The sequence below is a fragment of the Phyllopteryx taeniolatus genome, chromosome 1 (assembly GCF_024500385.1).
Source record: "Phyllopteryx taeniolatus isolate TA_2022b chromosome 1, UOR_Ptae_1.2, whole genome shotgun sequence".
Taxonomy (NCBI): Eukaryota; Metazoa; Chordata; class Actinopteri; order Syngnathiformes; family Syngnathidae; genus Phyllopteryx; species Phyllopteryx taeniolatus.
In genome coordinates, this window is record NC_084502.1 from 17,998,265 (window position 1) to 18,023,675 (window position 25,411).

At 40.2% G+C, this 25,411-nt stretch overlaps 1 protein-coding gene across 3 annotated transcripts in view; it reads left to right on the top strand.

Moving 5' to 3' along the window:
* The first annotated feature begins 1,698 nt into the window (after positions 1 to 1,698).
* Positions 1,699 to 25,411, top strand: part of filip1l (filamin A interacting protein 1-like) — a 57,292-nt gene continuing 33,579 nt past the window's right edge. The window contains exons 1-4 of one of the 3 annotated variants that reach the window (XM_061777245.1): positions 1,699 to 2,008; positions 20,708 to 20,949; positions 21,022 to 21,195; positions 22,119 to 22,297. In XM_061777245.1, coding sequence (XP_061633229.1) covers positions 20,716 to 20,949; positions 21,022 to 21,195; positions 22,119 to 22,297 — 587 coding nt within the window. In that variant the 5' untranslated portion in view covers positions 1,699 to 2,008; positions 20,708 to 20,715. Of the gene's footprint in view, positions 2,009 to 19,489; positions 19,564 to 20,707; positions 20,950 to 21,021; positions 21,196 to 22,118; positions 22,298 to 25,411 lie in introns of those variants that run through there. The other 2 variants (XM_061777221.1, XM_061777229.1) reach the window with 2 other exon arrangements.

The window sequence follows — 25,411 nt, forward strand, 5'->3', positions numbered from 1 at the left end:
ACTGAATTATCCTTTTCCAAAACATTAAGAACACCCTCAGATTTCCTATGAAAACTGTGCAATTTGCTTTAGTTTATTATCTACTTCTGTGTACTGTAACTGATCACAGTGATTGTATATAAAGGCACAAAACTAAGTCACAGTTATTTGGAACTGAAAAATATAGTATTACGCTTTAAAATTAAATCACCTTATGAAGATCTAGGACTTATTTCGATTGTACTTTATACTTCTCTTTAAGACTAAATTGACTTCCCGGACCTATAGAACACAAAACAACCGTAGGCTCACTACAGTATTTTTTCACTTTCAAATTCATCCCGTGGGCCAGATTGAACCCCCTAGTACAGGGGTGGGCAAACATTTTGGCTCAGGGGCCATATTGACTTTTAAAATTTGACATGCAGTCCAAGCTAGGACCAGATTCTTACATATATATATATATATATATAAAAAGCATGGTAGTGTTAATACTTAGATTTACTTTTAATGGGAACAGTGTTGTTTTGTTGATCACCTTTTTTTGCCAGTGCATCAAAGTCTGGTATTAGTTTTGTTGTGGCAATTCTCAGCTGGGATCTGTTGGATGTTTTGTTGGTGTTCATCACACTAAAAGTCTGTTAACACACATATGTAGAGCCAAAGACCACCAGCATCCTCTGTGCCATCTTCTGGATTTTTGGAAATGTGTCTGCGCTTAATGAAGCATAAAACTCATACAGTTTGAGAGTCGAACTTCTCTTTTAAGACAGTATCACATTGGAGATCAATCAGTTCCATCTGCAGCTCCCGTGGCGCTGTTTCAGGGTCTTGTGGGACTGAATCTTGGATGGCAGTTTGTCAGATAAAGGTGTTTTGCTGAGTGTGGAAGCTTGATTTTAACCGCTGAGCTGTAGCCATGAGTTTCTGCGTTGATTGGCTGTTAGCATAATCAGCATGCTTGATAGAAAGGTGACGGCTGATATTATAGTCCTTGAAAACGGCAATGGTATCTTAACAAATTAGACATAGAGCCTTTGACCGTACTTCATTGAAAAAGCATTTAGTAGTCTATTCTATATTAAACACTCGGCACTCACTGTTGACTTTTCTTTTCTTTGTCTCACTCATGGTTGAAGAAGGGTTCAGAGCAGTAGCAGCGTATAAACAGAACAGCCAAAGTCAAGTCAATGTATCACTGTACCTACTGCGCTACCTGGCGGAACCACTGGACATTACAGGACAACCTGGTGAAAGCATTGGGCATTACAGGACGACCTGGTGGAACCACTCTGCATTACAGAGTCGGATGTGGCCCGTGGGCCGTAGTTTGCCCACCAATAGCAAGCCTGTTTTGGCCCAGGGGTTGTATGTCGAAACCCCTGTGATAGAGACTTCACAGTGTTCAAACTGAAAAATGCAGTTTCAGTTTTGTTTTAGGGTTCATTTACATTTCCCCCTGAGACCACAAGTGCCTCTATATGTTCCTCCATGCCCTCCACCCTAAGCATCAGGTTGTCCCTCTCCGCAGGGACTGCTGAGGCATTGGGCTTTAGTCAGGAGACATATGGTAACGTCATAGTCGTGTGAATCAGAGTGCAGACACACATCTACCCAAGTGTGTGTGTGTGTGTGTGTGTGTGTGTGTGTGTGTGTAGGGAAGGGAGGGCAGTCGTGGCTCAAGGTGTCAGAAGGCAGTCTGGTTTAAATTTAACTGGCTGATATCTGCATGGCAGGTCGTCCTCTCCCTCTCCCTTACACACACACATACCCAGGCAGCATCGTGCTCACACAGACTTAGCCTTAGACACCATCGTGCACTACACACACAGCAGCAACCTTCCTTTTTCAGACCGCCTGGATTGTACAAGGAGATAACTGGGGACATAGCAGAGAAGTGATTCCTACACTGGGTGAGCAGAAACCATTCAACACTGAGGATAAAAACATCATCCCAGGCGTCAGGCTGAAGGCACTGCCAGCAGCTCTGCAGCATCACAGTTAGCGGTCGGTCGCTTAGCTACGAGAGGTAAGATGGGAGAGGCGTGTGCACCATGGCTGTGTGTGTGTGATTATTAGAAATGCTTTGACTACTTGACGGGAGAGAACTGCTGATGTATATTGCCTTGAGTGTGTTAATCGGCACAGATGACAGGCCACACAAGAGACACATTTTGGGCATCTTTTTTGACCTAATTGATCCCATTGTCTTTTAATGTGATTAGAATGCAGTGAGGTCCAAATTCATATCTCCACAGGAAAATAAATCAGGTGGGAAGAGGCTTTTGACTAACAGTGCTGATGATGGTGGAATGAGATATTGCACTGGCAGCCTGCGGTTAGTCTGCACATCAAAGGTACAGTGATAACTCATGTAAAACTGCTCCTACTTCATGGTGGCACATGTTGGCTGCACCCGGGAAAGTTTCACAAAGGTGTTTGTATTTTTCCATTGGCTCCGCCATCACTGGCTTGCCAACGCCTGTGTTTTGATGATGTGCTGATGTGATGAGGATCACAGGTTAAGCCTGTAGTTGAAATGATTGCCGTTAAGTCAAGTTCTTGATTTCCTCTGCACCGAAACTATTTTCTCCTTAAGTAGCCCAATGAAAAATGTTTGCACTATTGTCCAACCCAAGGCCCAGGACCAGATCTGTCGTGTGAGTTAATTTTTTGTGGTCCACAAAAAGTGTGTCAACTTCATGTTTCCTGTGAAATGAATTTGTTCTATTCATATTGGCAGAAAGCCTGTACAGATTTTGCAACTTTATTTTTTTAACAGATATTAAAAGCATTATTTAAAAAATTAACATAAATTGAACAATACCATTTATTTGGTTGTCACTATTTTCCATTTCTTCTGATTTCAAACTCAGATTATTGTTGTATATGGGTCATTTTCATATAATTCAATCAATAATGGTAAAGAAACTAATTTAGAATTTTTTTTAAATGCAGCCTTGGTTTTATATGAGTAAATGTCTCCCATGCTGAAAGAACTATGCTATGTCCCATTATCAAAAAGTTTAAATTAAAAAAATAATAATAATATGCATTAATAGTAAAGGCAATCCTTAGATCCATAGTTCACCTTGATAGTCACGCTTCTGCCTCCGCTCATAATGGATATTACATTATTGGATATATTTGTAATAATAATGTAATTCTGCTTGCGTCTCCATCGGCTTTTGCGAGTCCATTGCGCTGTAGGCCTGCTGGTTCTTAGTGGCTTAGCACTCCAAGGCTAGTAAACACTGCCAATTAGGCGTAACTACGAATACAAAGTCACCGGATGATCGTACAGAAATTTGTGTTAGTCATTTCGTTGCCGTCGGCCCGAACCCACATATGTCCAAATTTGGTCAATTCCATATTTTCTCACAAATTCATACTATTGGTCAGTCTCCATGTGGATCTGTTATTTTTTTTTTTTACAAATGATTGACCAATCTAAAGTGATGATGCAATTTTAATGGCTCAACATACATGCCGTTTTTTGGGTTTCCTGAAAAGTGATAGTTTTGGAGGTACGGGGATTCTGCTCATCAGCAGCGATATCCTGTGGATATATTTACGGTTTAAATTCTGCCACAGGTTTGTTAATAGAATCCACTGACAGAGCAAATGGTGGCGGTACACTAAAATACACTTCTTGCATAACGGGAAAGGCGGAAGTGCATAACGGTAAAGACATAAAAAGCTTGATAAAAATCGTGTGAGTTCCACAATTTACATGTGTTGCCCTTCAAACTGCGGATACAAGTGCATATATTAACTCCACATAAAACCCATTACATTCTTGTCTTAAAACAATATTAATAAGGGTAAAGACATGCAATTGTTCTGACACTTACACAAATGCATACATACCTCATAAATAACATTTATTTTTGGGTCCACTATTGTGTATTGCAACAACATAATAGGGCTCGCTCCCGTGGCATTAACGGTAAAGACAATTTGAGTGTCAAAGACGGATCATTTGTAAAAGAACAAAAAAAAAAAAAAAAAAAAGGGACTCTGAAATGCATTTTAATTAGTTTTCATGGAAAAGGCATATTAAGCAATAGGACAAATATCTTATATATACAATAATGTAATTATGATCTTCAGAAAACACAATTTCTTTTGGGGCACATAATAGTACAGATATTTTGGCATTAAAAGTTTGAAAAATATTACTTTTGAATATTTTTTTCTTTGAAACAATTATTAACTTTTAAATGATAACAACTGCCAATAATTCAAATACTCACCAGTAAAATTGATTGATTGATTTTACTCAGGAAATTCAGTGAGGTATGTCTTTACCGTTATTGATCAAATTATATGAAAATGACCCATATAATAATAATTTAATGTTGAGGCAATTGTGTATACATAATAATATGATGATGTGATTATTCATCTGGATGATATTCAGAGTCATAATGGCCCTCTGAGGAAAACCATAATTACCATGTTGGCCGTGATCAAAATATGTTTAACACCCTATTCCACAATGCTGAAACGAAGCAAGCAGCATGTTGCTGATATATATTTTGGGATTTGGTACATTATTGGAAGTGACGGTTTGATCTGATTGGGTGTGTCTAATAGCAGGGCAGCAAGCCAGCACCTTCTGGTGCTACTAAGCTGCACAACAGATTGATTAGACATTTTACATGTAGTGTCACGAGAGCCCGAAGTGTGAACGCTGGCCAGTCATACTGAAAGCTGCGAAGATTGTATGAATGCTTGAGGCATGTCTTTAATTTCCTTTGTGACACACTGATAAAGAGATAATTACTTTGATTATATTACCTCTGATTCTCTCACTTTTAGCATGTGAACCACCACAAAACCTTATAACCGAAATAATGAAATGTTGAGTATTTATTCTCTGGTGTGCTGAGGAGTCCTTTAGGCCAGGTTCGATGTTTGTGACCTAAATCATTTGGAGGAAATGCTCTTATCAGATGAAATCTGAAGTGTTGAAATCAGTGGAGAAAAGTGCACCTTGCTACTGAGTGACAGTTTGGGGGTAGTGGGACACAGATTGTTAAAGTACTTTGAGCTCCTTTGACTTGAAGGGCGGATTACAAGGCCTGGTTAAGAGGTTTTGTGTTGGATTTATCACTGACTCATATGGTCAGAATGTTGCTCTTGCTGACTCTTCAAAAATATCACAATCACATCATAAAAGGGAGCCATTCTGTGAGAATTGTTATCGGGACCCACTTTATTCAGGGGTTTCTTACGGATCATTCAATATTTGGGAGTCACACAAATTCATTGCAGCATCAATAACAAACGCATAAAAAAAAAAATCATAGATTACATTTGCTGATTTCAGCAGAACCTTGTTTGTCAGTTCACACAAAGCAATAACATTTGTCAAACGTGTGGTGTTTCTAGAATCATTTGTTCTCTGGCGCATTGAGGCAATGAGGTGGTGGCGAGGTCGACCAGTCCAAATCAAAGTATGGAACGAGGGGCACATGGCGCTCGCTGACTTGTTAGGGCTCGCTGGATCTGGTTTCACTCACCGAATAGCTGCCACTCAGCGCTCTGGGAAAAGAACACTATTTATACTCCACCAGAAACACCAGTGTTGTCCAACATTAGCCTTGCTCCAAGCATGACCTGCAGGCGAAACAGTCCAAATAAGTCCAATAAAGTTAGCAGCGATCACAATGTGCTGCAGGATGGAATCTAGAGAAAGATTGTTGATCCAAGCAAGTTCAAATAAATTTTGGGACACTAAAATGGTAAAAGTTAATAAGACACACCTCTTGGTCCACTGAATCATAATTAAGGGGTGGGCTATAACCAGAGGTGGCAAAAGTACTCACATTCTGTACTTATACTAAATTACAGATGCTTGTGTAAAAAAAGACTGGTAAAAGAAGTACTCATTCAACTCCTGTACTTACTCTGAAATTCATTTAAGTACAAAATGAAAACACATTTTTAGTGTCAATTATATACCTTTCCAACAATTTGTTGATATTTAATCTTTGTCTCATAAACTCTTTAGGGTCTTTCATTACAACTTTCTGTATGTTTTTGTTCAGCTGCTTTTGTTTTCCTTCGTATACCTGTTTGACATCCAACCATACACCTGTACTTTATTTCTTCTTCAGGTCATTGGCAATGGCCAATGTTTGTGCAATGGCCGTGACTGCTTTTCTATCTTCTCTCAGCTTCACAATTACTTGTTTTTCATCCATAGACCTCTCTGATGTGGTCTGGTTAGTTACGGTATACCTCTAACTAGTCTAAATGTAGAGTTCACAGGGAAAACCCAAAAATGAAACTGAGCGTAGACATTTAGCGTTATTTAATGTTTTATGACTAGTTTAATAAGACCCACCTGTTAATCACGTTTCAATACTTTTCCTCACAGGAAAAATAGATGTATTCAAACAAAAGCTGTGTGCTCATAAGCTGCTCTTACAACCTCTGTGTCTGATTCAGATGTAAATACCTGTAAAATAAAAACTGAACTATTCCAATACTTATGGAGGGGAGTGAATGTCGTTAGGACAGTATGAGTTTAGACCACTGTAATAGCCTAGGTCTTATATACATAATAATTTATGTCTGGTTTTCAAAGGAGCACCAGAGGTTGTTGCTTGGTGCTAATTTTTTCCTGACCCACCGACCTCATGGATAAACTTACAAACTTACAACACACACTTGGGTAAAGTACAGTTCGCTGGCCACATTTGGCTCGTCTATGGTTTCTGATCAAAATAAATTGTAAAGAATGCGTTGCTTTTGTTTTGATATGTCCGTGTGCACGGTGGAGAGAAGGGTCGGGAATATGCCTGGTAATGATTAGTCTTAACTAAGAACAACTAATATGAGTTAGTGGTTTGTGCTCCGAATGTCAGCACACTTTAAAAATATATATATAAAAATATATGGAATCTGTAGAAATGCTTTTTATTTTTTGTGAATGTTATTTAATAGTGATGTAATGTTATGTGTGTTAAGTCATTTTAATGTGACAGATTATATTGTTTTTAAGTTTTGATTAAAATTTTAATTTTTTAATTATAACATATACCAATACCATAAAAAATGCACTCGTATTAGTATGAGTATTCAATTAACCTACCATGCATGTTTCTGAGATGTGGGAGGAAACTGGAGTACCGGGAGAAAATCCAAGCAGGCACGGGGAAAACATGCATACACCATACAGACAAGGCCGGATTTGAAAGCAGGTCCTCAGAACTGTGAGACAGATGTGCTCACCAGTCGTCCACCGTGCCGCCTGGGAGGTCATATGTTTAAAAAAAAAATTAATAAATAAATTAATTAAAAAAACAGCCTCGCCAACTGAATTCCATTATTTGTGTTTAAAGCCTAACAAGTGACACTTTTAAAATTGTTTCTGTTGCACTTGTCTGCATCTGTCATGAACTAACAAGAAGACAAACTATTGAACAAACTAAAAAGAAAGTGTTAAAGGTGACATATTTTCCCCCAAAAACGTTTTCTAGTATTTGGGATGTAATATTGGCTCTATGGTCCCTCAGTAAACGTGAAATATGAATTAAAATCGTCTACTCATTCCTGACTCACAGACATTTTTCTGCCGAGAGGCCTGAAATCAGGTCGTTCAAATTTCTTGAGCTTATCTACATCACTAGTGAATATCTCCACCTACACTTTCCGCTCCCGAGCCAGGGGTGTCAACATACCGAACACGTCTGCTCTTACAAGTGGGTCTTCTACACGGAGGCAACCAATCAGAGGAAAGGGGATGGTCTTAGCCAAATATGGACAAAGCGAATACAAAACTGGGTCAAACAGAAGTAACTGTCAAAGGGGCCTTTTCTGGACACTCGTATGACAAAATCAAGGTGTATTTTTAAATGAAATTGACAGTTTTTTACTAAGTCCATATTATTGAGTCACTCTTTGGAGGTCTAAATAGCCAAAATACGGGACCTTTAAGCTGTTGATGTTAAATTTGAAATGCCATTAATTCTGTCCCTGTTTACACAAAAGAAAAGCAGTTTGTTTTGAATTTTCTTCCCTTACCGTACCCAATGTGAAGCAAACCATCACCATAAAAAAACAAACCTCTTGTCTCTAGTTATGTTATGAAATCCGTCCTCGCCATTTGCCGGCTGTGTATGGGGCAGGGTGGGCAGTGGTTCACTTGTATGAGAAAAACAGGCAAATTTCAGTGAGACAAAATATTGACTATTTTAAAATTGATTAATTGATTGATAATATTGAAAAAAATTATTTTAATGCATCTTAAAAAAAAACTGCACAATCCTTCTATTTCTGATATTTTCACCACTTCCAAACATAGAACATTATTGAGGTACATTATATCCGCATATGCATCAAACTTCGATAATCAGTATTTTTCTGGTAACAATGGTTCAGTCTCTAAATTGCCTTAGCTAAATTATCCTTTCCTGTAAGTTTAAAAGGTTAGTGAAGACAACACAAAAAACTCAGAATATTATAATAAAAACATTCATTCATTCATTTATTCATTCATCTTCCGTTACGCTTATCTTCACTAGGGTCGCGGGCGTGCTTGAGCCCATCCCAACTGTCTTCGGGCGAGAGGCGGGGGTACACCCTGAACTGGTGGCCAGCCAATAGCAGGGCACATATAAACAAACAACCATTCATACTCACATTCACACTTACAGGCAATTTAGAGTCTTCAATCAACCTACCCTGCATGTTTTTAGGACGTGGAAGGAAACGGGAGTACCCGGAGAAAAACCACGCAGGCACGGGGATTCGATCCCCGGTCCTCAGAACTGTGCGGCCGATGTGCGAACCAGTCGTCCACCGTGCCGCAATAATAAATACAGCAATTTAAAAAAAAGTCTTATACTGATGCCAGAGTTTATCACCTGCACTGGTCACATTTGCCACTGCATTATTGCCTTCGCTCTGTTTAGTATGTGTGGTTTGCTTTGTGTTAACTACACAGCAGGTCAAACTTAGATTCCACCGCAGGCTACTTGATGCGGTCCGGGGCTTTCCATGATGCAGCACAAATTGCCAAGGCTGCACACATACCGCCTCCCTCCACTGAGTGGCCTTGCTGGTTACAGTCACATAAAATCCTCACAGAGACCCTCATACAGTCTTGCAGCTATTTCTGCAGTCTATTTCTAGGAGGGATGCAACGTCACCTCTGAAATTCCTAGCATGTGTAACATGATTAGATAAAGCGACACAGGTGGGGGGCTGTAAATATTCGCCTTGCAGTGGACATACCATAAACACTGCTCTTTTTTGAGCTGGCATTGTTGCCCTGTGCTGTGTTGCATGTTGCTATGGAGACGCCCCTGACGAAGACCAAAGCTGTGTGTCTCTTACAGTAGCAGTTGACTGAGAGGCAACAAATATTTTTATGTTTTTATGTGTACCTCCTACTTTTAATATTAATTTAGTTTATTTACGTACACTTTCCTGTATATATTTTGTGTTGCAAACCACTAATATATGGAAAAATCACACACATGCAGGCATGCAGGGAGCGATGTCAGAGTGAAAGTGGCACACTGCTTTTGAGCTGGGGAGGGTGCCTTGCACAAGGGCACCTCGACAGTAGCCAGGAAGCAGACCAGCATCTCTGCAACAACGATATCAAGCAATGTATATATTGTTTATATATTCAATGTATTTTGAAAAACTTCATCACAGATTTTTTTTTTTTGGGGTGGCATGTGACCCTGTATCCAAGAAGAATCAAACCACTCTTCCACTGAGCAGCAGCCGAATCACATCTCCACATTCTGAATCAAAACAAGAGCAATTTATAATATATTGTTAGCTGACAATCTTTAAAGAAATGTTTACTTCATTAGGATCATTACTGTCATGCTTTCCAAATTGGACCTTGAAACAGCAGAAAGTGGAGCTATTTGCAATTCTATGTATTTGCTTCTGAGCGGAATTATCTTTATTCATTGAGATGAATAGAAATGTTATTATTTAGTTATAAATAGTGCATTTACAGCTTTGCACATCAATAAAAGCGCTTTAAAACAGTTAGTTATAATTATTAATCATAGAAGTGCCAAATGTTATTGTTAGTACTGTATAAGTAACAGACCGCTATAGAATGGACAGTGGGCCCTGAAACATATATGGATACCTCTGCTTGAGACTGAGGTGGGGATAACTAGTGTAGCTTGGATGACTATGCAATGAGGCTAGGCCCCAGTGCCTCATTAATTTCACAGTCCTACTTGAGCACCAGCAGCTCATTGTTTTGCAAAGTTATTGATCAGCAGCATATTGTTTAGCAGCTAACAAGAAAAACAGTTCCCTCAGGAATCAGCTGATCTCAAACCATCTCATTGGGTGTGTTCACTTTCATTGATCAATTCTTGGAGCGCAGCCTTCTCCACACAGTGTCGCTGAGCCACAAGGAAACATATTCACTGTTCAGGCCTTTCAAGCGACAGCGTGGTGATTGGCTCAAGGATGGCGTGACCTTGTAATCCTCACAATGCTCACTATTGTGTCAGACAGAAGCCACTCTGGCAGACGAGGTGACAGATTGCTGATCGTCCCATAAATCCTTGTCCTGCCTAATCTGCTGTCAGACATCAATTGGGGGTTCAAGCCCATAAAGGAGGATGTGTACATTTGAATCCACAAAACAGTCCTTATGGCCCCTCTGTACCTGTATGGTACTCTGGCAATTAGCAACGGCAAGGCTGAGGATGGTGGTGTTGGGAACGGACCATTATCATCGACGTTGTTATTACAGTGGTGCCTCGAGATACGAGTGACCCAACTTACAGGTTTTTCGACAGACAAGCCGTCGATTGGCTGAGTTTTTGCTTTGTCTTGCAAGCTTAAATTGGAGAAACGAGTCCTGTACAGTGGCAGGAGGCGCCACTCACTTGACAATAAGAAGCACTTTGGCTGATATAATTAGTAAATATTCTTCAAAAAAGAGGCTTCAAGCTGTAGAGTGCTACTACCAGTTGGAGTATACTTGAAAACTAACTATAAAATAAAGATAATGACACATTGTGTGTTTGAAGCTACAACATAGCCACCATCAAGCATACAAAGAAAAAGACCACAGCCACCACATGGGCTAACAATTAACGTAACACAAAAATAAAATACAATAACGCCAGCCACGTGTTGAAAAAAAATGTTGGAGCTGTGGACAAGAGGTCTATTACGCTGGAGAAGTTACAGAGCGACGTCTGCAGAAGATGCGAGATGCTTATGTGGAGGATTCACTCAAAAGCAGATCGGCGTGCATAGCATTATTAAAGAAGAACTGAATGTCATGTGGGGTGTGAATGTTACTGTGTGTTTCTACACAATGCGGTGCTGTTGAATGCAAGTTTTCTTTTTAAAAAATGTAGAACAAAAGTTTTTGGACGTAACTGCTGATGAGAGACACAGACACTTCCTACGCAAGAGGAGCAAGAGAGGGCAGGGCCTGGGACGTCAAGCAAGTGTGCCTGGGAAGAGAGAGCGAGAGAGAGAGAGAGAGAGAGAGAGAGAGAGAGAGCACATTTAAATGCACATCACGCAAATGTAATTAAATTTGAGTGTGTGCGTGTGTGTTTGAGGCTTTTGGCCTGATTAGACTTCATTGAACCATGCAGTTAATATCTTTATTATTATCTTCTATTGTTTTATGACTATATTTTACAATATACTACTACTTTTCTTTAGTAAAAACATTTATGAAATTTTTTTTATTTTTTTTTGTGGGGGACTGGAACGGATTGATTGCATTTCCATCCATTTTAATGGGGAAATGTTTTGTGATACGAGTGTTTTCAGATAAGAGCATGGTAATGAAATGAATTAAACTCGTATCTCAAGGTACCACTGTACTGTTGTTGTGCCCATTGTTTTCTTGTCCCTTCCCCGGTCATTCAACCTCTCTATCATGTTCTCGCTCCTCTGACTCTCCCTCTCAACCCGACCGGCCGACACAGACTGACGCCCCACAGAGCCAGGGTTCTGTTGGAGGTTTCGTCTTTAGAGGTCGTTGGTCCTTGCCTCCGTTGCCAGGTGCCGCTCATGAGGGGTTCAGGTGCTTTTCTCTAATGTATGACGAGTGTGGTTCTTGACCTGCTCAATGTGTTCAGTGCCTTGAGATGACTTTCTGTTGTGAATTAGCGCTTCTAAAAAAAAAAAATACTTGACTGTTTGGTAAATAAACATGCAGAAGAGAAGCTAACATTGGTCCTCCTAAATATGCTGAGACACGCATCCTCCATTCAAAGGGGGCCGGCCACATCAGGCTTACATTTAGAATATACTACCCTCTGCTGGTTGGTTGGTTAAGGTGCACGCTTTCATTTTTGGGATGATACTGTAAAAGCCGTCTCACGCGTTACTCCCACCGTGTGCGTGTGCGTGTGCGTGTGCGTGTGTGTGTGTGTGTGTGTTGCTCTGACAGAGGGAATGGCTGCTGCTGAGGGAAAGACTAACACATGATCAAGAACACCTGGGTGCTGAAAAGAGTTTTAATGGAACCACGTGTGTCAAACTCGAGGCCCAGGGGCTACATCCGGAACGCCACGTCGTTTTATGTGTTCCACCAAAGCAAATCTTATGTGTCTACTTCATGTTTCTTACCAAAATCTTTACCAAAAACCACGGTGTTTTCAACTCCTTTTAAAAATAAATTGAACAAAAGTTGAACAAACTATAATCTTTGACTTATGCTTTCAAAACTAGTTATCTATTATTCTCTGGGTAGTGAATCGATCGAAACTGGACTGGTCTGGTTGTCTTAAAATAAGTTTCGCCTCTCATCTGTGCAGCCTTCATCAGTTCTTGGAACCGGCTACGTAAGACAGCACTAGTGAGTTTTTTTGTTTGTTTGTTTTTTGCCTGGTGTGGAAAACCCACTCTTTATCCTCCAAATTTGTCCTGGGAATGAAATGACTTGGATGAATGAGAGTATTCACAGGCATTATCCATCAATTTGTTGTGTATATGTGATAATTTGATCAGGTGATTATTCATTTATAGTAAACGGTTTCACAGTCATAATGGGTCTCCAAGGGAAACCATAAGCCACAATCTGGCCCGCAACAAATATTATTTTAACACCCTTGAGCTAAACTATTGATCTCAATAATGCTTTGAAGAAACAAAGATCCACAGTGTCAGAGTCTGTCTGAACCCACTGACCCCTCACTGAGATTACTACAACCCAGGAGCACTTCTGGCTTCTTTCTCTCATAATCACCTGTTCCAAAACAGACCTGGTTACAGTGCAACTGTACGCGACCTACAGTTTGCGCCAAGAGAGGAAAGCCGATACGGGATAATAAATGCAATTGTGTGTTGGAACATGCACTGAGGTCCAAACGGGATTCTCAGGGCTAAAGATAGTGTGTACAGTCCCACGGTGCAAGAACGAGGTTTACGTCTCATGCGTCATATTCTGTTCATTGACGTTTGACTTCACACAGCATGACTCTCAGGGTAGTCGCACAATTAAAAAGTACTCTGGTGTCATCTGTTGTGGGTGAACTTCTGGGGCTTGGGTTTTCACCAATGCCATCCTTGGCACCAGAAAGGCTAAAAAAAACTTAAAAGGTTGAAGATACAGTATATCAAGCTACAGTATAACGTTCAATGTTTTGGAAGCAGCTGTAAAATAGAAAGATGTTGTTATGGCAACACCTGGAATTACAAACAAACAAACAGGACTTTGTTTTCTGCGCTTCTTACATGAAACAATTCCCACCTTGAAGAGTCAAGGGAAAATAAATCTCAATTTACTTAAATTGAGGGACAACCCTGGCCTAACTCCACTGTGGCACAATAAAACTGCTCCGGCATAAAAGGGATATAGATCCTCTTTTCTGCTTGATCTAAGAGCTGAACAGGACAAAAAAAAAAAAGGTAAACCCTGGCCTAGTTACTTACTAAATGACTGACACAAAGGGCTCTGATGCACAACATGCACCGTTGCTGCAAATAGCACGCATCATGATATTCGTGCCAATGCAAGGCTCGCTGCTCGTGTTTGCCTATCTGGCAGACCGATCTACACCAAGCTGGGCGGTGTCGGCACAGCGCCGTTTGTTCCTTGCCTTCTGTCCGGAGCATGGGACATTTTGGTGACTGAGGGCTCTATTTTCAGTGATGCATCTTCATTTTCGCGCAACGGTATGACTCGCTGCGAGTTGGCAGACCCGTCTGTGCCAAGCTGGGCTCAGTGAGCTTTGCCAGTGGAGTGAGGGTGTGGTAGGCGGAGTGAGATCTTGGTTTCAGAAAGTCCGTCTAAACTTAGGCCGGCTTATAAAACATCTAAGTTGTGGAGCGGGGATTTAACGCGATTTTGGTGAATCTGATCGGTGTACATGCAGGCAGAAAGACATACAAATTCATCGGACGTGTGTGTGTGGTGGATGACATTTATTTCAGCAGTCGGCATCCAACCTCTTAATCTTTGTAGAAATCAATTCATTGAATGCATTATTATTATTATCACCATTATAACAGTATATATATTTTTAAATCCACGTAGCGGCTGGCACGCCGGTCTGGCGGACAGGGGTGTTGGGGACGTAAACGAACGCTCATCTGACGGGATATAGATTAATGAAGTCCCCGGACACATTTAAGTTGGCAACAATTTTTCACCAGCAAATTCTGTATTTAATAAGGTGCTCCAAGTGCTCCAATGCTCCAGTCACGCATGGGTCGCTGAGTACCTTTCTACATACAGAATATGACCTCACCATGCGAGACACCAGTATTTGTGCAGCTTTTAAAGGGTATGGAATAGCCCGCTTCGATTGGAGAGGATTGAAGCCAGTTGTGGTGACGCCCATACCAGCGCAAATGTCCCATTTTAAATGTGCTGGGGGTCCATCGTTCCACTAAAGTACCAAAACCGGGTGTAGCCCTCCTCCTCCCAGAGTGGTCTGACAGCTACATGAGCTCTGCAGACATGTGGGGTGGATCAGACGTATTTCATTGATAAATATGTGAACAGCGGACATCGAACCCTCTGAATCATTGTAGAAAGCAGTTCATTGAAAGCATCATCATTATTATCATCATTAATAGCCCATTTTTAGTTATTTAAATCACCCCTCACGATATACTGTGTGTGTGTATATATATATATATATATATATATATATATATATACAGGGTGATTGAAAAGTAACTCCCTATTTTTAAATACTTTTACTTTTAAAGAGTAATTTATTTCTGAACTATAATTCTTACAAGAAATGAAAACAAGAAGAAAGTGTATTGCATGGAGTTTTATTTAAAATTCGATATGGGCGCCAGCATTAGCCACCAGTTTCTCAAGTCGCTTGGGAACCGCATTATCTGATTTCACAAGGAACTCTTGTGGGATGGAAGACATAACTTCTCGTATTCGTCCTTCAAGTTCTTCCAGAGTCGTTGGTTTGGTAGAATAGACTTGCTCCTTTAACCAACCCCACAGAAAACAAGGAACATGGAACATACACAAACAAATTGAGGAAAATATTACAACATATGAATAAATTATAAGTATTTTAAAATAGGGAGTTACTTTTCAATCACCCTGTATATATATATATATATATATATATATATATATATATATATATATACACACACACAGACATACATAGATAGATAGATAGATAGATAGATCGATAGATAGATAGATAGATAGATAGATAGATAGATAGATAGATAGATAGATAGATAGATAGATAGATAGATAGATAGATAGATAGATAGATAGATAGATAGATAGATATTGATATATTGAAATTCTGTTGGATCATTGTAAATAATGCTCTCGTTCACATTCCTCCATGTCGCCGCAGTCCCTGATTTTTTTCCCCACCTGATTTTTGTCCTTGATTTTTTTTCCCCAAGATCTTAATGAATTAATATCTCAACCACTGTTGAATTTACGCCTCTCTATCTAGGATTTTTATGTTGTGTCGTCATCTGTGGAGGTTGAAAAAAATAATGACCCTAAGTAACGAGTATAAAAGTAGAATTTCAAGTAGAGTAAAAATAAAAAGTCGCTAGAAAAGAAATACTAAAGTAAAGTACAGATATGTTAAAAAAAAAAAATAAATAATCCACTCAAGTCAACTTCCCACCATTGCAAGTAATGGACGACACAACACAATCACACCAAAATTCAGAACTCCTCACTCGTATTCATTTTTGGAAATCAGCACATCACAAAACATTTACTTGGTTGTATAATGTCAGACTTTGGATGGGTGGGTGGACCGGCATCCCGGATTCCCAACTATTTATGTACATGTAATTAAAAAGTCAGTTTTCCATAATGTATCCCCTTTAAAGTTTTTTTTTCTTTAAAACTCACTCACCCATCCACAACAATACCTGTACATCCTGCACCACACCCTGTGCTTTTGAATGTCTTGTGCTGGGGGGAACTTAATAAGATTCCCGATTACTCATTCGCTGTTTGACAAGGCTCTCTTATGCTGGCAGGAAGCATCTTAAAAGGTTTTATACCACCTCAAGGAACCGTAAACTCTGGGCGCCACCTGTTGCTATGACAACCATCTACCCTGTTTGTAAATATTCCACTCCTTTTTTGGCTCCATGATTAAAACCGTGGAAGAAAAGCATGCTACACTGAGGGTGCTATTATTACAGGGCTAATAGCTGGAATAATAAAAGAAAATACTGTTAAGTTCCTGTGGGTATTTTACAAGCATAAGCGTACTTGATGAAACAACATTCGCAAAATGAAAACAAGAACAGCAGCTGAATAAGGAAATCACCAACAGTGTTGGGTAGATTACTTTGAAAATGTCATTGGTTACAATCATAATACCCTGATGAAAATGTTATAGTAGTGTAACTATTTTAATTACGTTCTCAAAATAAGATAGCTAATTATATTTTGTTACATTTTGGATACTTTTTCTTAATTTTGAACAAATGCTCTCATTTCAACTGTAAACGACTTTCATATTTTATGACCTGATGTGTGTGAAAATCTTTCAGCAGTACATAAGACAACACAAAGACTATATAATAAAAGACTATACAAGATTGAACTTCAGGAACTTTTTTACTGTCACAACAGCTTCACAGTACACTTACCGTCACAGTTTTCATTGCCTTAACAATATATATAAACTTTAACACTCAAGACTTTCAACAGTCAATGCAAATTAAATTAAGCAGTTTTACTGTAAAATCAAACTGGCAAACAGAACAACACAAAGATAACAGATGTCCACACACTATACATCACTCATGTGGATAAAAACCTAGATAAATGATGGCATTAATGTTCCATCAGCAAGTCAAAAATTATAAAGCTGAATCTGTTCAAAAGTCAATGTTCTTTTTTGTGTTCAAAAGTATAATTTACTATACATTCGAATCTTTTCAAAATCTCAGATAAACTAACAGATTGCACCGTAAGGTGCCGCTTCAAGGTGATATTTAAAGGAAAACGATGCCTTGTTTGAGAGCATCATAAATGATATGAAAATAAAGATGACTTTGTCATCATCATTTAACCTGCTAAGCATCAAAAGACACGTGGAACATGGCAAACTCCTCAAGTCAAGACTCAGCTGTCTACCTGCTCCTCCAAGAGAAACAGCACTTTTTTTTGTGTATATTCTGGACAACGGCTTACAACATCAGAATGCCGTCCTTTTGTCCATGCCAAAGAAACTCAATAATTCTGCCTCCAACAAACAGCACAGCCTCCTTGATCGTTAGGTAACTCTACGACCACTTTACAACTGAACGGAATATCAATGTGGGAGTTTCCACCCAATGACTCTGGTGGACGGCCAATGGCCTCTTGGCCAGGTGGCTTAACGGCTCTCCCCCTTTTTTTGCATTCCAAGGAAATGGTTCCTTTGGAATGCATGTGGGTGCAGAATGTGTGACTGTGGTGTGGGGGATGCCTCTAAATTGGAGCATATATAGTTGGGTTTTCCACACAAAACCGGCTAAAAGCCTTTTTGCATGAACTGATGAAGCCTGCCCAGATGAGAGGCGAAACATCTACAAAGACAAACAGAACAATCCAGTTGGGATCGATTCAGTGCCCTGAGAATGAAATGACGAGGATGAATGAAAATATTCACAGGCACATCATCTCGTTACATGTAATTTCGTTACTCTCCAACACTGATTACCAACATATACTATTTATACGATTTGAGCCAAAAGATTGAAAAAAAAGCCAAAATATACTAAATTGCAGGCCAAAAGTTGATATTGGTCTGAGTAGTTGATTAAGACCCCACTTTGTGTGCAGTAGGCAGACAAGTGGTGGAACTCCTCCTTCTTACCAAAGGTCACTCCCTCCATCTGCTCCTCCCCTCTCTCTCTGCTCCCATTTGAACTGGGTTCTCTTGCCCTCAATCACGTCAGGGTGTGATGTCAGGCTGTAGGAATGTACTCAGTAATGTGTTTGTGTGTTTTCATGCATACGACCTCCATGCTTGGGGGAAGAGGTTTATTTTCTTTGTGGCACACCTGCTTCCTCACCTTTCACCCTGGTGACTTTTACGGGAAAATAAAAAGTGAAGGCCTTTCTTTTTTGTTTTTTACATCATGATACATGAAGTGGTCGTTGACTCTACAGAGTTCAATAGTCTAAGGGCAGCATAACCAAGGTTCTGGGACTTCCCATATCCTACTTTTAGACCTGCTCGCCAGTCACGGAAACATAAGTGGTCACTGGAAAGAAAGACTCCAAATTGCCAACTGTTTCCAGTGACTTTTGGCAGCAGATACTGTTATAACTGCCGAGAGTAAACGTATAGGCTGGATCTCCTGAACTGCTTTTTGTTGTTGTTCTTTTACTGCCACTAGATAATTTCATATAGAACAAATTACCACTAACACATCAAAATGTCACAATTACTGAAGTGCGTATTTACAGTATACTCGTTGGCCTTAACATTAGATATATCCAAATCAATCAAAAAACTGTATCAATTTTGTCTTAACAAATTTAAGGATGCTGTTGTATAGTGTAAAATTGAAATTAATCAATTGAAACTGAAAATTAGATGCAGGTGCTGTTGGCTCAACTCCCCAAAATAAAAAAGGCAACAACTTCAATGCACTATAAATACCTGCATTTTACAGAATTAGCCTGTGGCCTGGAAATTCCCCAAGTGCATGTTTATAGCAAGTGACTGAACTATTCATTAAATTCAACATGAATCGGCTTCCTTGTCCCATGTTTGACCCTTTTTAGCTTTTAAATATGTGATATATCTGTGATCCCTGTTGCAGTTTTGGCAGATATGTGATACTTGCACATGCCGAGCTGATGTACACGTCTGTGACCTTTGGAACTGTTGCGCTAACCCGTTCTGCTAGCAGCGCAGTGTTCTGACTGAGTGGATGTGGAGTTTGTCCTGGACTGCAGGGAATTACCTCAGCTCACAATCATGTGGCGTCTCACCTCCAGTTTGTACAATGTAATCAGCCAGCCATTGCGATCACTCACAGACCATCAGAAGGCCTCACACATCGGCCGAGTCACGAACACTCCACTAAAACGCTGCTCTATTTATCTGGCAAGTTCACCCAGTGGTGAGATTCCATTCAGCTGCAAATGTGAGTTGGATAAAATTACTTTCTGTGCCATAGATTGAAATAAATCTCTTACTTTATTATTTTAGATGATTCATTGCCTACTAATGGTTTTCTAATCCCTCTGAGGCCCATGCAAATCTCTTCTTTAAGTCTCAACTCCGATAAAACCGCTAATAAAAGATGATGCAATGATTCTGGCATCCTTGTTTGGTTTTTCTGCTAAAAAAAGAAAAATGTTAGAAATTGCGTGGTTAGTTCATTTGCTTGTTCTATCAATTTATCATAGTTGGGTTCACCATAATCAGCGAGAGCCTGAGAGTCACACAGCGGACGTCAGCCTACCAGATGATGATTCTTCTTATCCCAAAGTCATCTTTCACTGAAGTTACTCATTTTTCCAATCACATTCGGGGGCCAAAGATATCAAACATAGTCACAGGAGAAAAAAAATTAGGAAGTGTTGGTTGTAAGTGGTAGGCAAAAGATTTCAGCTAGGTGGTCCCAAAAAGTTCTGGATGCAGTTTGTAATTTGTAGCATTTGATCATTTTTGGGCTGTACTGATGACTCAATTTTACTTTGAAGCTAATAATAGCTTGGAAGGCCGTGACAGCAAGAAAGAGGATGCAGCACCAGCGTGTTCGAAAACAGGGCCACATATACAAACTGTATACATTATACAGTAGATAATTTTGTTGTTGCCTTTTTCAGATCCTTGGTATATTCTTGTGCTCGAGTTTGTCAGACAATTGTATTTTGCTCTTGTTAGCTGTGAGGCCTAACCCTTGCATGCATTGTCTAAACTGCTGCCAACAAAAAGTGAGTACACCCCTAAGGGAAATTGTCCAAATTATCTGTGGTACATCCTCAAACGGAAGGTGGAGGAGCATCCACCTCTGTGATGTCGTTATGAAGGAGTGGAAGAGGATCCGAGTGGCAACTTGTTTAACGCTGGTGAACTTAATGCCCAATAGGATAAAGGCAGTGCTGGAAAATAATGGTGGCTCACTTTTGTTGCCAGTGGTTTAGACATGAATGGCTGTGTTGAATTATTTTGGGAGAATAAATCAAATGTTTTCAAAAATGTGAGCGATGTATTCATCTTTGTGAAATTCTGCACATGCGTGTGCACATCTGAGTGTAATGTCCCAACTCTGTTCTTTCAAGGAAGCAACATGCGCTCCCGTAGCAGCAGCCTGGAGGACGTCACCAAGGTCAAGCTGGACAAAGAAGGACCCTCAGGGCGGCCAGAGCGCCGCAGTCGCCACCGGGAGCCGCCAGATGACACCGGCACCGTCCAGCGGAACCACAACACCAACAAGAATGGTGGCAGCGGCGCTACGAAGGCAAGAGACCTTTCGCGTGATGACTTGGTCTTCCTGCTGAGCTTGCTGGAGGGAGAGCTGCAGGTCAGGTGAAATGGGCAGAAAGACACTTTTTCTCAGCAACTCATACAATAAACTACATTCTGCCCTCTGCAGGCAAGAGATGAGGTGATCACTGTGCTGAAGGCAGAAAAAATCGATTTGGCCCTTCTGGAAGCCAAATACGGCTTTGTCACACCACCCAAAGTGCTGCAGGCTCTGCAACGGGATGCCATCCAGGGCAAAGCTGACGGTTTGCAGGAAGACATCTATGAAAGGCCCATGGTGGAGGTATCAGCAGTCTTGAATTAAGTACCAGAGCAATACTTGAGTAAAAGTAGAACTATCTCAACAGAAAACTGATGGAAGCAAAAGTCACTTTATGGAATAGTACTTGAGTAAAAGTCATAAACTTTTGGGCAAGAATATGTTGTATGCGCCCCCACTAGTCTAAACATGCCATACTGATTAATATTGTGCCCGGAAATTAGGATACCGGGCTCTCCATGTATGCTGCGATAACTAATCAACTACGGGTTGATTACATGATGGTTTTAACCCACACTTGCTAGAATGTTGTTTAAAACACCATGTAATCAACCCGGAGTTCACAGCACACACGGGGAGGCCACCTCCTGGGTTCTGGGTTTGGTCACGTGATGTAATACAAATACGATGACACTTGTGGCGTTAACTTCAGTCGACAGCAGAGGGCGACAGCAGAGGGCGACATTGCCCCACATGGCTGGCCCCTGGGATCGGTGAAAATTGATGAATTTAACTGTTTTAATTCTTATTCCACAAACTCCATATTCTTGCCCATCAAATTTTTGCAGTCCCTTCCCCTTTAAAGGATCTGATATCTGCAGTAGGCTACTTAAGTATTAAAAGTACATTTCTAATATTAAACATACTTCAGTATTGCAAGTAAAAGTATTTTTAAAAAGTGAGAATTTTTATTTGTTTTTATTTATATTTTTCTATTTCGCACCCATCAGTAGTGTACAGATCCACATGTACTCTGCACTGGTAAATTGCATGCCTCACTCTTGACAGGACTATTCTTTTGCTTTGCGCTCCGTGGTACAATACAGATATATGGACATTTAAAGTATTCGTACTCTGTTACACTACAAGAGTGGGTGCCACTTGGCTGTTGTTGATCTGCAACATTTTTTTGGCCAGACTGTAAGTGTCCTGCTACTGTCTTGAAGCTAGACAAGCTGGTGGAGAAGCAGAGGGAGACGTACCGTCGCATGCTGGAGCAGCTGCTGATGGTGGAGCAGGCCCACAAACAGGCCCTGTATAAAATGGCGGACGAGAAGCGCAACCATAGCGACTTTATGAGGAAAAGCGACGATTTCACCAACCTGCTGGAGCAGGAGCGTGAGAGGTCAGTGCACATGAATGCAGCACTGATGTCATTACAGAGCTTCCCCAACCTCAGTAGCCCAGGCCACATCATGAGTTTGTGTTTATTAGGAATTCATGCTTACAGTAAACACTGAATTGTAGCAAGAATTTACAAAGTCGATGATGAAACTAGATACAAATAAAAGCGTATATAAAAACTCTAAAAATTAAAAGAAACAAAGCATCTTCTAAACAGCCACAGAGATTTAAAAATTAATAAATAAATAAATAACATGACTAAAACAAGAAATGACCATTCCAGAAGCATTCTCCGGGCACTCTGGTTTCCTCCCACATCCCAAATACATGCATGGTAGGTTGACTAAATTGCCCTTAGGTGTGATTGTGTGCTCAAATGGTTTGTTTATTTATATGTGCTTTGCGATTGGCTGGCGAGGATAAGTGGAACGGAAGAACGGAACGGAAGATGAATGAATGAATGAATGTTGTATAATGAGGAGTGTCAGACAAGTTCCAGGACTGGTGTCACAAAAGATGTAAAATGTCAACTACTGAACTAAATGTATTATCACTACATTTAGGCATAATTCTGACTAACAACTGGATGTTATGCAAGTAGAGTGCTACCTTGACTTACTAGTGCCCCAATTTACGAGTTACAAGCCTTGGCTTGATGTTTTTTTTGTTTTTTGTTTTTTTTGTATTGTGAGCCAAAATTTCAATTTTGAGCAAACTTCCAATAAACTCGCGCTCGAGTGGTATGAAACAAAAATTGAGCAATTAAGGAACTGTAATGGCTTTGCATGTGGGAAAGGAGAGTTATCTATTTTGCGTGGATGTCTACTTATGACAAAACAAAGTGTTAATTTTTGAATTTGATACTTTTCCATTAAATTACCATCTGTTCCTATAAATTTCCATATTTTCCTTGGAAAATTTTCCAAACTTGCCAAAATTAACTTCCCATGAAAATCTACCTGAAATTTTATGGAAGGTGATCAGAAATTTGCCAGCCCTTTGTAGCCCTAAACAGAAGTCAAGGACAAATTGTGTCAAGCTTTCCCAGGCCACATAAAATGACATGACGGGGCGGATATGGCCCGTGGGCCTTGAGTTTGACACCCGTGGAATAGCGGATGTGCGGAAATGTAGGCAGATGCTCCCCTTTGATTGATTAAGGATTTGTCATTGAGTGGTGACCTCATCGCATGCCGGCTGATGCAGGAGCAGCAGGGATTTGGGAGCCACAACGAGAGCGACGTGCTAACCAGCAACAGATGTTTCTTAAAACATGACCTCAGCTCAGAGATGAATGCGATGTAGACGGTAACTTGCCGCCATTGCTCTTCTAGCGCGAACTCAAGGCCGGGAGCCAATTTCATGGCTGCCTGTATCCCCTGATTCTGTATAACACATATACACGCTTGCACGCACACACGCGCACACACACACACATAGTAGGGAAAATTGACTTTTACAGATTGGGACATCACAATTTGGCTCTTCAGAAGTCTCTACTCACTGACAAAAGTAAAAAAAAAAATCACTTGATATTTTTGGTAATTGCGTTTTTGGAACGGAGTCCCTATAACGGTCAGAAAGGTTGCTAAGCTGGCAACAATGAGTGGCCCTCGTTTTTGCCTTAGCTCCTCCCCAGTCATCATGGTAACGAAAGACATACTCGACATTTGCATGAGAGAGAACCGACCCCTGAAACCGAGTAATTTCAAGCATAAAGTGACGTCAGAGACCCTTTATGAGATACCAAGGAATTGTTTTAAATTTTGGGGGGAAAAAATTGCATGTGTCTCCTTTTAAAGTAACATGGTACGTATTTTTAAGAACACCATCTGCCAACACTTTGAGCCAGGTTCACACCCACTGCTATGGTGCCTTTGAGCAATGCACCAACATTTTTATATTTTGGGTAAAGGACCCAATTTGTAAATATGAAAGAGTAAAAGTCATAACAGTAAAAATGATTGATCACCCTTGCAAAACGTAAGAATAACAAACCACTCTCCTTTAACTTCAATCCTTTTGATTCGTGCTGTACTTTAAGCTCTTTAGTGAAGCATTGCTGAAGTCCCGTGTGATGTGCTAACATGACGCCTTGCATTAGGCAGTTCCCCCCCTCCATTTTCTATTCCACTTATCCCCAACATTTTCTGTATTTCTCGAGTCTTAATGCTTGAGCAATGTGTGTAGTATATGATAATTTGAATCTAAACATGAAGCATTAAATTCATCATATGTAATAAAATAGGGCTGCAGTGCAATGACAGTGCGGTAGCTGCAAACATGACACAGCATGATCTCAGTCTGCCTCTTTATTTGCTACGCAGGGTTTGCCATTTATCTTTATGCCATCTGGCTGGCTTAACTGAAGCGGCGATGACGTCAACAGGTCGAGAACATTCTTGAGCGATGCCCTCATCATCACTGAGGTGTTTATTATCCAGACCTACCCTCCTCTTTGAAACAGAACACTACATTTTAACAACGTGGAATTTCTGGTTAAAAATTATCAGTGTTCCTGTATGATTGAGCTTGCCACAGAGGAAAGTTGTGAACTCAGCAAGAGAGTTACTGTGTAGTAAACCCCCGCTCCATTGCGGTGCATCTTTCACACCTCCACTATATTGCTATATATTATTATGTTTTTACGTTACAGTATATAGGCACGTCCGAATTTTATGACAGTTATAATTTTGTGTCGTACCACGTGGTGCTGCAATATGCTGGGCAGCACTGAGCTGTACTTGGCAGATGAAGAAGTGGAGAAGGTCACTACTAAGTGAAGAGACTATATGCCTGTGAGTAATGTTGTACTGTATGGTTTGGTTGGACATTTTGGTGTTCAAATACACATTTAGTTCTATTTTGTTGTATGTGATCTAGCTCCTTGAGTGTTAAAGTATAGGAGTTGTTTGAAGGTTTATATTACCGTTACAGCTATGCTAATTTAACTCGCCTATGGCGTTTTGCATTGTATGTTAGCATTAAGCTAGCAGACTTTCGTTGATATGTGGGTTGGTTAAATATTTTAGTTTAAATAAAGAATGCTTTACTGCGATTGGCTGGCAACCAGTTCAGGGTGTGCCCCACCTCCTGCCCGATGATAGCTGGGATA